This window comes from Orbicella faveolata, unplaced genomic scaffold (genome assembly GCF_042242905.1).
Source record: "Orbicella faveolata isolate gen_17 unplaced genomic scaffold, um_ofav_v1 contig_48, whole genome shotgun sequence".
NCBI lineage: Eukaryota > Metazoa > Cnidaria > Anthozoa > Scleractinia > Merulinidae > Orbicella > Orbicella faveolata.
The window spans coordinates 2,706,860-2,722,665 of record NW_028301578.1 but is presented as its reverse complement, the minus strand read 5'-3'; the positions used below and the strand labels follow the sequence as shown (position 1 = coordinate 2,722,665).

Genomic DNA, 15,806 nt, shown 5'->3' with positions numbered 1-15,806 from the left:
GGGCGCAGGGGCGCAGGGGCGCAGGGGCGCAGGGGCGCAGGGGCGCAGGGGCGCAGGGGCGCAGGGGCGCAGGGGGCGCAGGGGCGCAGGGGGCGAGGGGGCGCAGGGGGCGAGGGGGCGAGGGGGCGAGGGGGCGAGGGGGCGAGGGGGCGAGGGGGCGAGGGGGCGAGGGGGCGAGGGGGCGAGGGGGCGAGGGGGCGAGGGGGCGAGGGGGCGAGGGGGCGAGGGGGCGAGGGGGCGAGGGGGCGAGGGGGCGAGGGGGCGAGGGGGCGAGGGGGCGAGGGGGCGAGGGGGCGAGGGGGCGAGGGGGCGAGGGGCGAGGGGGCGAAGGGGCGAAGGGGCGAAGGGGCGAAGGGGCGAAGGGGCGAAGGGGCGAAGGGGCGAAGGGGCGAAGGGGCGAAGGGGCGAAGGGGCGAAGGGGCGAAGGGGCGAAGGGGCGAAGGGGCGAAGGGGCGAAGGGGCGAAGGGGCGAAGGGGCGAAGGGGCGAAGGGGCGAAGGGGCGAAAGGGCGAAGGGGCCTGGAAAATCTCTGAATCACAATGATATTGTGATGTTAGGAGTTTTATTCTTCCTTGTTTTAAATGATGAATCGTCCAATAGGTTTTTGATAACGCTGGTTGTAGGAAACTGACTTACAAATTAACGGAAGACATGGGTTAAGTTAAAACAGAAACAATTAATAAAGTATCTAGTTATAGTGCGTTTTACAATGAGTTGTTATTAAAATTGATTACGTTTAAACTCTCGGTTTAAGATCGAAATCAAAGATTCCTAGAAATCGAGTTTTTAATAAATAGCTGGAGAGTTCAAAAACATAGGCGAAGTCCAAAAATTAAACTAAATTATCTCCAGTAACAAATATTTCTTATTCTGGTTACCCAGCTCAAATTACACGACAGAATGAAGGTCTGGTCAATGGACAATAAATTGAAGAACACAGTCAGTACTGGCGATAAGCTTCCCATACAACCTAGAATAACGAATACAACGTTTATTAACTTACCGAAATCTTGATACAGTAAAATAATCCTGTTGAAAATTAGACTGAGTCGTTTAACCTTAGTCCAACAGCTAGAAGAGTTCACACACAATGTTCTTTTCTCCGGCTTAAGTTCGCAGTTAACAAAACCTGACTTTATTTAATACGATGAGATGTAGCCTTGCTATTGGTTGGTGATGACTTGGGATATATGATCACTGACATTAAGTGACCGAAATTCTAACATGATGACCCAAAAGTGAAAGACTATTGGCTATTTTATGGTTAGTCAAATTTCATTCCAGCGCTGCAGGTCTGTGACCATTTTCTCATGCACGTTTTCCCCTTTTTTCGTTTTCTTTGTAACCTTTACTTCTAAACCAACAAGATGAGGTGAGGGAAGGGAGAGGGCTAGGTGACTCCTCTCCGCCTTTGGCGCTTTAAATAACAGTGCTCCAATTTGCTTACTTTCCCAAAATTCATCTAGGAATAATCTGATATAGACATTTATTTCTCACTTATAAAGCCTTTCGCATGGAAAACAAAGTCTTGAACACCGGTCAGTCTAGTTTTCATCCATTATTGCTTTCCTTAATTTAAGCTTTAATTGCTTAAATTGTTTTAATATGAAGTTGTAGATATGCTCTACTGCTGACATTATTTAGCAAATTTGAATCAGGTGTACGTGTAGAGGTGCCTATCAGTTCCAGCACGCCCCAAAAAAACCCAAGTCTGAAAGGGTTATTTTTTTTCTTGACATCTCTAAAATTGGAGACGATTTGACATGCCTTAGCGATAAGAACATCCATAGAAATCTACATAGACCGCGAGCAGTCTCTTTCGTTTCCTAGTGTGCGCTGGGAAAAATCGAATGCAATCGAGCAAAAAGCGAGCGGCGACCGATGAAGGAAACGCGCCTTGCTCCATTCTGGCCCCTCATTCTTTCTCTCATTGCATATTTTCGACTTTTGCCTTCCCTCGTACGATTTTCGGCACAAAAACCGACTGCTCACAGTCTAAAATCTGTTTGAAGGAAACATTATGCGATCTAATTATCACCCAAGTGTCATCAAGTGGCAGCCAACGTCAAGTTCTACTTCAGACTATTTAACAAATCGCAGTAATATTAATTACAAAATTCTCTTTTCAAAGTTCTTCCTATATTCTGAGCTTTTTAATTTCTATGGCTCGGTCAGAACGATTGACAGGTATCCTAATGAGATAATAAATGTAAACTAATGTTCCTATTTTGCTGGTGTCAACTGTACCTATGTACTGCTTTGTAATCCAATAAATGATATGCATCTTGCCGTCACGAGTATAAAATCGACTTTTGTCTGGAATAATCTGCTCGATAATCAATTCACATCGCAGTTAGACAACGGTGTCGCTGTTAAATCGCTTTCCACAGTATTATCCAGATTGACGACTGCCATCCGTATATTCTCTAGAATATTAATTAAATATGGGAAACTTTTCTTCGTGTTTTCCAACTTTTGCATCAACTGTCGTCGTTTCTTCTCAACGTAAGGAGGAATATAGCTGTGCAGGAAATGGGACCAACCTCTGTTCTTGAAGTAATTTACAAGTGCTTGTGAATAATCAGTATTTTCTTTGGTACACCCAGGAAAAAGCTTAACGATTACGTTGCTAGCGCGGTCGATTAGTTTCTGATCTTTTTGTGTTTGCCGGTGATAACGATTTAAAACGGAATCCTCATCATCCTTCTTGTTTGCCCAGCATGTGCTTAAAGTCAAGGATTTGGCACCAAGAAATTTTTCCAATGTGTCGAGGTTGTAAAACCCTACAGAATTTTCGTGACCGTCATTCTTAGCCAAAACCGAAAACGTCGCACAATTTCCTGTCAAGTCATAGCATGCGCCCGCAGTCCACATGTAGGCTGGGATATTTACTTTGTATTTCGTATTACATAACCAAGTTCCTCCCCTGCAAATTTCGGGGTATTTATATTTTGGTATTTTGTCCTTTTCCGTGTTAACATAATCCGCGTCATAGCCTACATACATTTGTGAGGGCACGGTGCCAGTAAGTAGGTAAGTACTCTTGGGGTCGCATTTTGTCCCCACAAACTGGTCCCGAATGGCGATTTCTGCCAGTCGCCAGGCTTCTTGATTGAGATCAGAAAATTGTGGCACTATATTGGTGTAAGTGAGACTCGCTGTCATTCTGTTGACGTTGTTGCTGTTCATCCCTGCAAAGAGAAGATTTATTTCTAGGTTACAATTAACACGTAGATGTGTTAAGAAATGGATTGGCTGTTCAGCTTGATGCCTTTGATGCTTTTGGTCTTTTGTTAAAATTTCCAAAGGGTGCAACAACTTTGTTGATAGCTGGACGGAGGACGTCAACTCTAAGAGGGCCTGTTTCGGAAGAAAAACAAAATTCTTCCGGGAATCTGAAGATTTTGCCCGGAATCGGGATCGGAGACTCGGGAAAATTTTCGGGAAACATGAAGTAACGTAGTTAAAATTCCGGGATTTTTTAAAATCGGTGGAGGCAAAGGGCTTCTAAAATTAACACTGAAACAAAAGACACATTACGTTTTGGCTCATTGTCCTTTTTCCAACGCAACCACTCTATTGGTTTTCATTTGGTCTTCATATTGAGCCTCGTTTTTCTTCACTTTATGCAGGGTAGTTTTAAGGTCCTGGCGAAACGTCGCTAGGATTGCTCGCAAAATTTTAGTAACATATTGAACAGTTTCTGGTGAAGCTCACATGCCCATGATCAAAATCTTTTTCGTGGTTTCATTTGAAATTTACTCGCTGCTTGTAAGTTCATGCAGCTCAACTGCTTGTATGCTCGAAAAAAGTAATGCTATCACGATGGTGTCGGCTAGCTCGCAAATGCTCGCAAAGACCGTTCAATACCCCTAAACTTGTATTTCTGGCATACATTTCAAAACTTTGTACTCCACAAAACTGTAATCCTTATGTGTTTGTCGTCCGAGCAATCACTAATACCATATCCAACTCTTGATCTAGATGCAAGGTGTTTATATTATGGAAATGCAAGTGGATAATACCGTGAGGCCTACATTTAATAATGGTAGTCCCATTGAAATACGAAACTGTTTTGCTTTGTAATCTGGTGCTGGCGGCCCAGATGCATAATAATAGTATTTTTTTTGTTTTTTTTTGTTGTTTTTTGTTGTTTTTGAGACGGCACGGTAACGAATCCTGCAATCTGATTGGTTCTAAGCACGGTCCGGATTTTCTTATCTCTGTCCACGGGCACGGTAACGCAATTGATCCGAGATCATCTCAAAAAATCATTAAAAAAAACATCTCAAAAAAAGGTATAGTTGCTCAACAACCGTTGTAAATGGAAAAGAAAAATTTAGCAGTGGAATTAAAGGCCATGAAGTTCTACAAAAGGCGAGGGTTCATTCTCTGTATTGACAGAATCAAAGTCCAGTTTTTATAATTACGGCTGTGGTTTGTTGATGGTTGTGTACGTGTGTATTCGCCCTGATTTTCATGCCATTTGAGATTAGCTGCAAGTCGCTGCTTTTCAGTCTCCAGTTATCACTTAAAACACCGTGCTGCTCTTTTACTTTTTGGCAAAATAAAATGCTGTTTTCCACCATTCAAAAAAATGAGATGCTTTAATAAACAACAGTGAAATTATAAATTCTCGCAGTACTATGTTGTGCCGTAAACATGGGACCACCTAACACATTTAATTGATTTCACTTTCGCCCACCGTTTGTCAAAATAAATAGTGTAAGAATATAATCAAAGTAAAGGTTATTAATACTTTAAATACAAATATAGTCAGCTAGAAAATTTCCCATGTAAGTCCTTTTCAGTCAGAGAAGTTGACTTAAAGTTTATAATATAGCTTATGGTTAACAAACTCCGAAGTCGAAATAGATCTTCGGCTGAAAGAAATTTCATGCATATGGATGATTTTTATCCAGTTTTCATGCTCTTGTTGGTGTTACATTTTTTATGCTTTTCTCTCTTTTTAGACGAAGTTTTCCACGATTATGGCTCACCGTAGCGAAGTCATTTTGTTTGGCTGTGTAAAGTGCATACAGTATTTAGCAAATGATTTTCACCGATCGAGTCAGCTGGATGTGTGCGTAAACAAAGATTTTGCAGCACAATCTTTTGGTTTACATTGAGATTGCCCAAACAAACTTAAGTAGGAAAAAAAAAAGTTATTTACCGGCTAAGGGTAGGCCCGTATAGTGAAAAACTGTGACCGAGGTCTTGAAAATGTAGATTTTCAGATTCAAGACCTCGGTTACAATTTTTCACTATACGGACTTCCTAGTCCGCAAATAACCTTTATCCAGTATTGATTTTAACGTGGGTGGGAAGGCTGTCATGCTGCAACTAAGAAAAAGTTTGTAGCAGCTGCCTCGGAACAGTTTCGCAAAAGCTTATGGCAAATGCTTTGCAAACGGCTCAAGGTTGAGGTCTAATAAACAAAGTAAGGGGTTGGTTGAGCCATTCATTGAAGCTTTCTATGGTTAAAGTGAGCGTGACTTATTCCACATTTTTAAAATCTGGGAGGAACTGCGTGCGCTATGATTGGTCAATTCCATTTCAATATAAGTCCTTAAAGTACTCTGCTTACGTCACGCGCGTGCTCTGTTGAGTTATAATTCACTCTGTTTACGTCATGAGCTGGAGCTCGCGCAATAGACCAATTTCGATATATTAAAATTCAGCCTTAACCCTTTGACGTCCAAGTGGCCATATACGGCCACTTAATGGTCATGCTCTTTGTACCAGTTGTGACGTCATCAATTTAAATGTCATCAGATATTCTTGATAAGCAGATAGTAGTACTAGGCTGGACCTTTCCGTACAATGGTCAGCTTTAGATATCGACGACATTCCCACGTCGCAAATCGAAAAACAACGTTATCAGTTTTGGTGCAAAAACGGTGGTAAAATGGTCCATTACGCCTATGATTGATCAAGGCCCATTTCTAGGCTTCGCCCGTAATTAACATCCAACTTTTCACGGCAGCCAGAAAGAACATACAACGCAAAAGGTAGCCAGTGTAAAAAGGGCGGAGAAAAACAGAAAGGAAAGGGAGAAACAAACAAAATTGAGAACGGTTAATGGCCTAATCCTCGAAAAATCTCTCCTTTTAGTAAAAAAAAGCTTTCTTAGCAAAACTTAGGCTTATTTAGCGTCATGGCAGCTAAAAAACCTGACTAAACGGTTAAAAACGGTATTTTTTGGTTTCAGTTTGGTGTTCAAAGGGTTAAACAATAGACCTCAGTACGAGGCTCTGGGGAATAACTACAGAGTTTGTGGGGTTTATTCCCCAGAGCCTCGTGCTGAGGTCTATTGTGTTAAGCTGAATTTTAATATATAGAAATTGGTTTACTTCTTTAACATTTTATAAAATATATAAAGAACTTGCCCGTATGCATTGTTAAGTTCTATAAGCACTTGAGAATATTAGAAACACTCGCGAAGTGCAAGAAGCACTCGGCTGCGCTTCGTGTTTCTCTGTGCAGTTCTCTCGTGTTTTTGAAAATTGCCGCATCCTTATATAACTCGACAATGCACTCGGGCGCGTTTTTATTTCTTTAATAATTCCGAACAGACTAGCTTCCACTTGCCTGAAGGATTGAGGTGACCTCGGTCAACCCTGAATGTCTTTCCTGCCCTGTAATAAGTCTTGTCTGTGCCTTGCGTGGATGCTACGGCTGAGCAAGGATACCTTGACTGGGCACACCTTGTGCCAATTCCGTATCACTGTATTCCATTATTATTTTTATCGTAAAGTCCTGTTGGAAAAATACGGAAAATTGACACAGGAACATTAGCCATCTGTGGACATCCTAGAATCAATGCTGAACGTCTCATTTCATCTTTCAGAATTCATTCTTAGATAAGGGACCAGTCTGTATTTATGGTCCAGGGAAGGGAGGGGTGTAGGAGGATTTAACGAGGGTGGTGGGGGGTGCCCAACTTAAAATCAGCCTCACAATAACAGGAGATGCTCACTTCAGGGTAAGTAAGGTAGGAGGCTCAAATATGTTGCAAAATCATAAATTTAAACATGCTATAGCTTTGCTGTTTTTGTCTGAAAATGCAGCAAATTGTGTATTAGAAGTTCTCAATATTCATAGATCTCTGGGGGAGCATGTCTCCCATACCCCCTATACAAGGCGACATATAAAAGATGACTGAAATGAGCTTTGAATGCTTGTTTGTGATATTGACTGATGATGAGGGCAAAGACCGTGGCAATGGTATGCATATGAGGACATTACGAAAGCTCGTTAAATTTACTCTCATGTAACTTAAAGTGGCTGGTTACAGTTTCCATCATTTCCTAGTCCTTAAACTTTGAAGGGTCATCACTGCCAGTCTTTATCCAATGCTGCTACAATAATGAAATCAAACTAAAACTCTAGCATTGGTCAACATATTGTCATCATTTTTGTAAGCTGAAAGGTTACCTCGTTAAAAACAGCCTTCATTATACCTTTAAGAGCTAATAACTTAAAAGTTAATTTGGTGACCCCCATTTTTTATTACTGGGCTATGATCACCATGTTATGGTACAACGTTTTGCAAAGTTCAAAGTAATTCTATTGGAGAGGTTTAGAATCACCATAATGTTTTGAAAATTTAGGCGCCCCTCGAATAGAATTTTTGGTAACTTTGCTAATAGCTGTAACATTGCATGCTGATCAGAACTCGATTATAAAAAAATGGGGGTCACCGAATTCACTTTTGAGTTATTAGCACTTAAAGCTAAAATCAAGGATATTTTTCATAGGTTATACTTTTGCTGTGTGGTAACCTTTCAACACACAAAAATGACGAGAACTTTTAGACCAATGATATGGAACTATACGAAGTTGTGCCAGTTTTACTTTTTCAAGGAGTATTTGTCCGGTTGAACATTTACTGTGTCTGTGGAAACAAGGGTTTTGCGATTTATCCACGGAACAACCGAGGCCAGGTTTGTTCTTCATACCTCTAAACTTTGGATATTGATGAAGAAAGCAGCATAAAAAAGCCCAGGCTGAAGGAATATGGGAGGAGAAATACATATAAGTATCATATAGCTTATACATGTACCGTGCTCATACAAATCCTTCCAGGGGGGTCTATCATGATATCCGATGTTCGGCTTGTAGGCTGAAAAGTCTGCAGTTTTTCTAGTTGTGTCAAACTTAGTGGCGAAATATGGCGGGTCCTCCTCGTATGTCTGGCATATAAATTTTTTGGAATCGGTCTCTTCAAATCCCTCCGGAAATTTCCCATTCAAAAAGAAATCTTTACCACATGCGGCCATGAAATCTGGTTTTGATTGATGGTCGAAGACGGTTTTTGTCTTGGTGATACCTCGTCTTTTGCGAAGACCCCGGTTATTGTGTGCGACATCACAAGACTGATCACACTCAGTGCATTTTGTCTGCAGATCGACGATATCACCAGCGCTGCGGCCATAATATGACAACATCTTCGCATCTTCCAGCATATAGCCGTTAAAGGACAGCTTTTGTCGGCCTGTCGTGATATCTAGGAAAAGTAGGGAAAATCGCGCATTATTCTCTTGATCATCATCATCATCATCATCATCATCATTACGGCATTATTAGGGCAGTATTCTCTTACGGTGTGGATTTATCATGTCATTGTTGAGTACTGTAGGCAGCTAGAAGCTGACGCGTAGCATTTCATTCAACATTGGTTTTCAGTTCAAAGTAGCTAAGAATTCACAAAGTTACATTTCATCCACATCACCCCTAATTAACTTAAACATAAGTTTTCTTCCCACCGTCGACAGTGAATTAAAAAAGGTTTTGAGACATCTCGAAAATTTGGATAGACAGGCTCGAAAATAAAGGAAACATGGTATGGTTAAAGATGTTTCGTAAAAATAACACAAAACATGTTAGGCTTAGAATGAAATATCTATTCTCAGTGAGTGTATGTAGCTGTATACAGGGTAAATGCAGTTAGGCACTCCCGGCTCCTCTATCTTCCATAGATCCCGGGGAACAATGCCAAGCTTGTACCATCAAAATCTGATACCTTTGTGAACATACTGAAGGAAAATATTAAAATTTGAGTGACCCCATCCATCAAAAGCAGTGTGAGGACCCAGCGGATCATGTTTACTTTAGGTAGTCTTGAACGATATATCGGTTGATGTTCTGGTCGATAGTCGGTCGATAGTTGGCCAACAATTGGTCAATAGTCGGACGAGGTGCGTGTCGAGAGATTTTAGTTCACCGATACCTCGACCCTACGTTGCCGACACTTTGTGGACACTTCGCCGATTATTCACCGCGTATAGGCCGACACTCGGTCGACAGTCGGCCAACACTCGGTCGATACAAAATGCAACGCTGAACACCCTCCAAAGTTGTCGAATTACTACGTGAAGCAAGTATAAAACTAAAGCACAACCCATCTGCACAGCCCAGTCTCGGCCTATTACATAAAGTCTACTCTATTATGAAATGGCAAACTTCTGTTGCTATTTTAAACCCCTTTAGAATCAAAACGCGCCATGATAAATTTTTGGGAAATGTATAGGGAGGGAGGAGGAAAGTTGAGAGCAAGCGAATGCTTGAACAAAACGAGATTAAATATGATATTTGCGATCATTGGTGATTAATGATTAGAGAAGTTCTTTGATTGAGTCTTTATTTCTCTCTATTCCAATGTCTGTTTGTGCAGGTCAAATCATCCAAATAGATTAGTTGAAATACAAAAGTACTTCACACAAGTGATACAAAAGTATGAAAGCAACGTTTCTCTTACCATTTGTCTTTTCCATGCGAAGTCTCTCAGCGACAACACTCAATACCATCAAAACAATAACAAGTAGAGTGGGCAAAATATTTTTAACGAACGCTTGAAAATCACATTTAAAAACGAAATCTAGACTGCGCCAACACGAAATTTAGGATCTCTGAACTCGCTGTTATTAAGTAAACACACATGGAGTATGGTGCAATTTTTTTGCTTATGCTAAAAAATACTTTCAGGAATTTCGTTTATTGAATAGGTTGTCCAATCACGCTGTAAAATTATATATTTGGCCAAATAAAGCTAGATTAAATTCAACGTGTGAGTAATTCATTGCATGGAGATTTGTGACAGAAGCAGGTAAAACGTTCTTGGATTTCAAAACATGGACAGAGAAACCTTCTAAGATATTCTATTTCAAGGCGAAGAGGACCTTAAGCATGCAACGAGATATTTTCGATCTTAGTTCGCTTTTCGTAGATTAGACTGTGAAAAACATTTTCTTCATATAATTTCTAATTTGGCTAATCCAAATTTAATTACCTAAAATCTCGAAACGAGCGATCAAAACCACTGCGCGCCAGTCGGCGCGAACGAAATCAAACATTTAAATGTTAAACTGTCCGATCTAATTGGGGGAAGATCTATCCCCTGATAATAAATATAGAAATGCCAATGTTAAATGATGCTTTGAAATGTCGTTAAACACAAACATTTTCTAACGTTAGGGACTATTGAAGTCCTAGCGAAATATTCTTGGTATTTGTGAGTGTTTGTTTCATCTTTTAATTTCGTGAATCAGGTCCAGTTTCTCAACATGTTCATACTCGATCGCGTGATAAATCGATAAAGGTATCTTCCTTTAACAAATTCGGTCAAAATTCGTTTGCCAGTATTAAAAGAAGTCTTAGTTGAAAGGTAAGAAAACGAAAATAGACGTAAGAGCTCCGAGAACCTGTAAGAACTTGAACAAAACTGATTACGAAAAACAGGACATCCTAGTTCCTCTATGATTCCTTTTTATCCTTTTCCGGTAGATGTGCAGGATAAGCGGTCAGTTAGACTACAGGAAAGAAACGTTTTTTCTTACCGTTCTTGCTTTCATGATGAACTTTCTCAGGCACAACACAGGTTGTCATCAAAGCGATAACGAGGAGAGAGGTCAAAATCTTCATGGTGAAAACGTCCATCTCCAACCGAGACTCTTGAACAGAGACAGCGGAACACACAGCCCGGAGGACAGAATGGGACAACGTAACTGATTTACTTTGTTAAATTTACTGTTGGAGTGAATCGATTGTCCAATCACGGAGTTTGTGGATGACATATCTCTTCACAATGCGTTAGTGAAATTCAACCCCAAACTTCATAGCTCAAAAATGTCAAATATCTCCTCGTAAGTAAAATCACTAAGTCAAAAACGATTTTTGAGTGTAAATTGAAGGCCCTCAAAAAGGCATGCTGATCAAAGAGGGCTTTGCAATGTTTCCTGCAATTTGATAACGGCAAAAGGGGTGAAAAAAATCAATATAGAGAGAGTCCATAATTATGACATGTTGTTAACGCCAAACTTGTTTAGATTTCATTACATTGAACTTAAAACATCGGACAAAGAAACCTTATAAGATACATTCGATTTCAAATAAAAGAAAAAGTTTTTTTTTTCTTTCAGTTCCCTTGCGTTCATTTCGTTTTACAAGCAATATTCTCGTCAGCTGACCCCGGTAATTAGAAAAGAAACCAACCCAATATTATACATAATGGTGATTAACGGTCTAAGCAGACGCCAAAGGGCTTACAGGCACACGATGTTCCCAATCTCAAATACTCCTGCCACAGCCACTTAAAGTAGAAAGTTCATATATTCCAGAAAAAGCTGGTTGACTGGTTTTTTTGTTTTTGTTTTTTTTCTTTTATTTTTTTCTTTTTTTTCCGGTTAGAAGAAAATCAGAGATTTCAATTTTGACTAATGCAAAATACCCCGCATTTTTTCACGACAATTCGGTTGGAACAATGGAAATTGCGATTTTAAGCTATGCTACCACACTAATTGGGAGCAGGTTAAGCTTTGTTTTACTTCAAACAATGGACAGGAAAAAGCTTTAAGGCTACTGAAATTCAAGGCGAGGAAGAATTTCTAGAGAACTTCTGACAAAGTTTATTTCCTCTCTGTTTTTATGAACAAGACAGTAATACATCGAGCATTCGGTCATAAGTGATCATCTAGGAATGAGAAGAAGTTATCAACACGACTTGATGATGTTATAGTAGATCAGGAACAAGAATAGAAGGCTTGTATCGGCATTCTATGGATACATTATAGAACCTAACATAACTATTATTATGTAGAGAGATTTCTACACACAAGATAATCATCTCAACGTACGAGCTAGCCTTTTAACTAGTTGATTTTTTTTTTTTTTTTTTTTTTATCTATCGCTATATGTTTTAGCTGTTAAGCAATAAAATAATCGGTTCTATTGACGTCCTCGGAAGGTTAAGGCAGACACGACTGTTTATAAATATTCTTAGTTTCCAAGAAAATTTACTACACCGACTAGAACTCCGACTCCGACTCCGTCGCTATCGAAAACCACCTGTAAATTAACACACCCCCCACAGAGAGAATAAGGCAATTTTCCATAGATCTTGAAAGATTAGCAAAGAAATGGCAAATATTCTCACCAAAGTGATTTTAACAGGTGAAACGGTCAAAAAAGGGACGAACGAACCTTTTTAAGATATTACACTGCAAGGCAAAATGTAACTTTTTGCGTGCTAGGAGATAGCTTGTTTTCTGTTACCATTTCCTGCTCGATTAAGATCTTATGATCAGAATTCAGTGAAAAAATTACTTACCCTAATTTCACTGACTATAAGCTGGAAAGGGGAGATCTTAACTACTGCCAGTCGAAAGAAATTAAATGTTAACATGATAATGGCTTTTAGGCTGGTGATAAAATGTAGAATTGCTTGCGTTAAAAATTGCTTCTTTACAAAGGAGCAATGGTTATTAATAGACTTTTTAACAAGGTTAACAATTTTCAAACAAAATACATATAGACTGTTCTTTAGAGAACATTTGACTCTCTCTTGCAGTGAGGGTTTCCAATGGGTCGCTCGGTTTCTTCAAAGTTTATGTCGCGATAAAATATCAAGCTTGTCGATTCTGGAATACTTGTTGATGACGTCCAGCTTCTAATTTACAAAGAAATCTTCGATCGATGCGTCATTTTATAATTAAGCTTCCAAATTAACCTTTTCGGTGATACGTGGGCCTTTTTTAATTTTATTCTTTCAAATATCTATTAGGACAAGGTAAACGGGCAATTAGTATGTATTTGCCCCTGAACATCCCATAATAGCTATTTGAAAAAATAGAATTCAAATTGGCCGCCGTATCGCCGAAAAGATTCGATGTCTAGGCTTAAAAGGGGACGATATACATCTGGCAACAATGAAGAAAACATGTCACCAAGTGGAGGTGACTGCTAGGGTGAATTATATAATAACCCAAGTTACTCTCGCATTTTGATTGGTTCTCGCCTATGATCTATTAGAGGACAGACGCACGATTGACGTTATCATTTAAAAGTTTTTCCTCTGTGTTTTAAAATGGCGGAAAGTTTTGAGAATTTAGATACTATTTTACACGACTGGGCAAAAGATAAGGCACAAGAAAGTCTTGTCCAGGCATTGAACAGGTACCAGAAGCATAGTCTAGCAGGAAGAAGAAACATAAAGCCGTTTCTGTTTTAGAAAATGACTCAGAAAAAATACTCGAGCAGTCTCAGTCGGCAGTCGAGCGAGATTAAACCAAACACAAAATTGGTCTTGGTAAGCCGAGAACCATTGCTTTATCTCGAATTTAGCAAAGCAATAAACAAAATGCTTATGAGATTAATTTATTTAAAACATTGAACTTTTCTCAGTCTCAAAATAATTGTTGACACAATGATTGTCTGGAATGAAACATCAAAACCACTTCTTAAAATCAGTGAAAATAAACACATAACCTTGCTTTCCGATGCGAATGTTCCGGTCCGTTTCAGGGCACAGCAGAGAGCAAAGTATAGCTCACTACAGCTCACGGCCAACTGTATCGCACGTAAAAGGTGTCTCCGACACTATTTCACACTGATTTGAGAATCGCCAACCACAGAGGACACAAATTTCCACCATCACTAACGTTCCTTTCATTCAAAACTCGAATCGAATGACCTCCAGGTTGATCGCAACCACCAGTTTTCCGAGCGTAGTTTTTCAACTCCTGCAATATTCTAAGCAACATCAAAGCTTTTCGGCTCACGGGGTTGCTCTGATGACAAAACCTGACTTGACTTATCCAGCATTTTCTTTGAGAATTGTAGATTTCGCAGTTCAATTCTGCTTTCGCTGTAAGTTTTCACTTCACGAGAAGCGACGCTCGAGTCAAGTTTGACAGTGGCGTGATTTTCCCAGACCAATCAAAATTCTTTGCTACGCATAGCAGCCAATGAGATTGCTTCAATTTGTATAGACAATAGATTACGTCAAATGGCTTTTTTCGTGTTCGCCAAAGTGGGCAAAGGCCGGCTTTCGAGTTATGTTGAAAGATTTTGAAATAAAAAAAAGCTTTATCTGTAGTAGTTTGTTTCGTTATTATATAAAACAAATAGATTCCATGTTACCGTGCGTCTGTTCAGTAATAGATCACAGAGGACGTCAAAATGTGGTAAGAACATCAGTGACACACTTGGCTATCGCCTCGTGTGCCACTTGTTTGTTCTTACCACATTTTGACGTCATCTGTGATCTATTACTGAACAGACGCACGGCAACATGGAATCTATTTGTTAAATAGTTAATTAATATAAATGCAACAAGCGGCGTGGCGATAGTTTTTGTAAACGTTTCCAATTTAGGGAATTAAAACTGCTAAGGATGCGCGGTGCATCATGGTGAGCGATGAATTGTGGCAGGCCAATCTCACGCGAATTTCTATTTTCAAGGAAATTGTTTTTCCTTTGGATTTTCACTCTAGGGTATCAACTCTTTCGATACATTGTCAAGCCCATGTGTAACTGAAGTGGTGTCTTAGACAAAGATGTGATGAACATTGTGTCCGAGATGTGAAGTGCTAGATACGGGGTTTATGACTGTCACCGCAAGTAACTCATGATGCTTTTAAGCTTTTTAGTGAGCTTTATTGGCCTGTACGTCTAAATTGTTATGCAGTTTCAGTCTTAGTTCTGGGAAAATGGGTTCTAGATTTATAAACATAAATTAATTTACTCTATCTTTGGGACCACTACACGGACATAAACATTATTTGGATGTCTCAAGATTGAATAACTTGAGCACCACGATATGTTACTAACATAGATCTTGTGTGATTGGTTAAACTATTTTGCTTGGGGAATGAAGCCCTAGTGTCAAATTTTAATGTCACATTAAAGCCCGTTCGTTCCGTAGTAAAACGAAAACAGGAATAACATTTATGTCTAACATTAATTTTGTTTGGCTGGCCTTTATGTAACGTTTGACGTTGTGAATTCAATTTCAAGCGTGTTTTCCAAAGCAATAAGATGTCGGAATGTACTTTTCTCTTCACAAGAAATCTTAAAGCAAATTGGATATTGAAGACGAAAGGGAAGACAATATTGTTTTCTCCTAAATCTTCCCTAAGAAATTCTACCTTGCCTTGAAATGTAATGTTAAAACGGATTCACTGCGTGTTAATTAAGTGGAAGAAAGTTTAACCGTTTCCCTGATTTGATTTTAAGATATCCAGACGTCTTTTGACATGAATTTGGCCTCTCTGAGTAAACAAGACTGATTGAGGTCATTTACTACTCGAGGCGAAGATTTATGCTAAAACAATTGGATTATTTGCTCTCTATTTTAATACGTGATAGATATCTCGGGCTAATAATCTATTTGTTAATTATTCGTGCCAAGTGCTGTTTTTCAATATCAATTAATTTTCTAAAATGTTGTCCGAAGTTAAGGGATGGAATGCACTCTTTCCTTCACTAGAAGTATGAAAACAAATTGAATATGTATGAATAGCGACGAA

General features: G+C 39.5%; 1 protein-coding gene across 1 annotated transcript; it reads right to left on the bottom strand.

The window, feature by feature from the left end:
* Positions 1–545: 545 nt before the first annotated feature.
* Positions 546–11,656, bottom strand: LOC110053455 (uncharacterized). The gene is made up of 4 exons (XM_089281304.1): positions 10,839–11,656; positions 8,066–8,509; positions 6,592–6,759; positions 546–3,191 (listed from the first exon to the last, which is right to left on the bottom strand). Exon 4 carries the CDS (start codon positions 3,187–3,189, stop codon positions 2,338–2,340), a length of 852 nt encoding a protein of 283 aa, XP_089137430.1. The 5' UTR covers positions 3,190–3,191; positions 6,592–6,759; positions 8,066–8,509; positions 10,839–11,656; the 3' UTR covers positions 546–2,337.
* Positions 11,657–15,806: the final 4,150 nt, after the last annotated feature.

Bases quoted from the DNA above. Each gene is read 5' to 3' on its own strand.
- LOC110053455 (XM_089281304.1), bottom strand. From the start codon at position 3,189: ATGAACAGCAACAACGTCAACAGAATGACAGCGAGTCTCACTTACACC.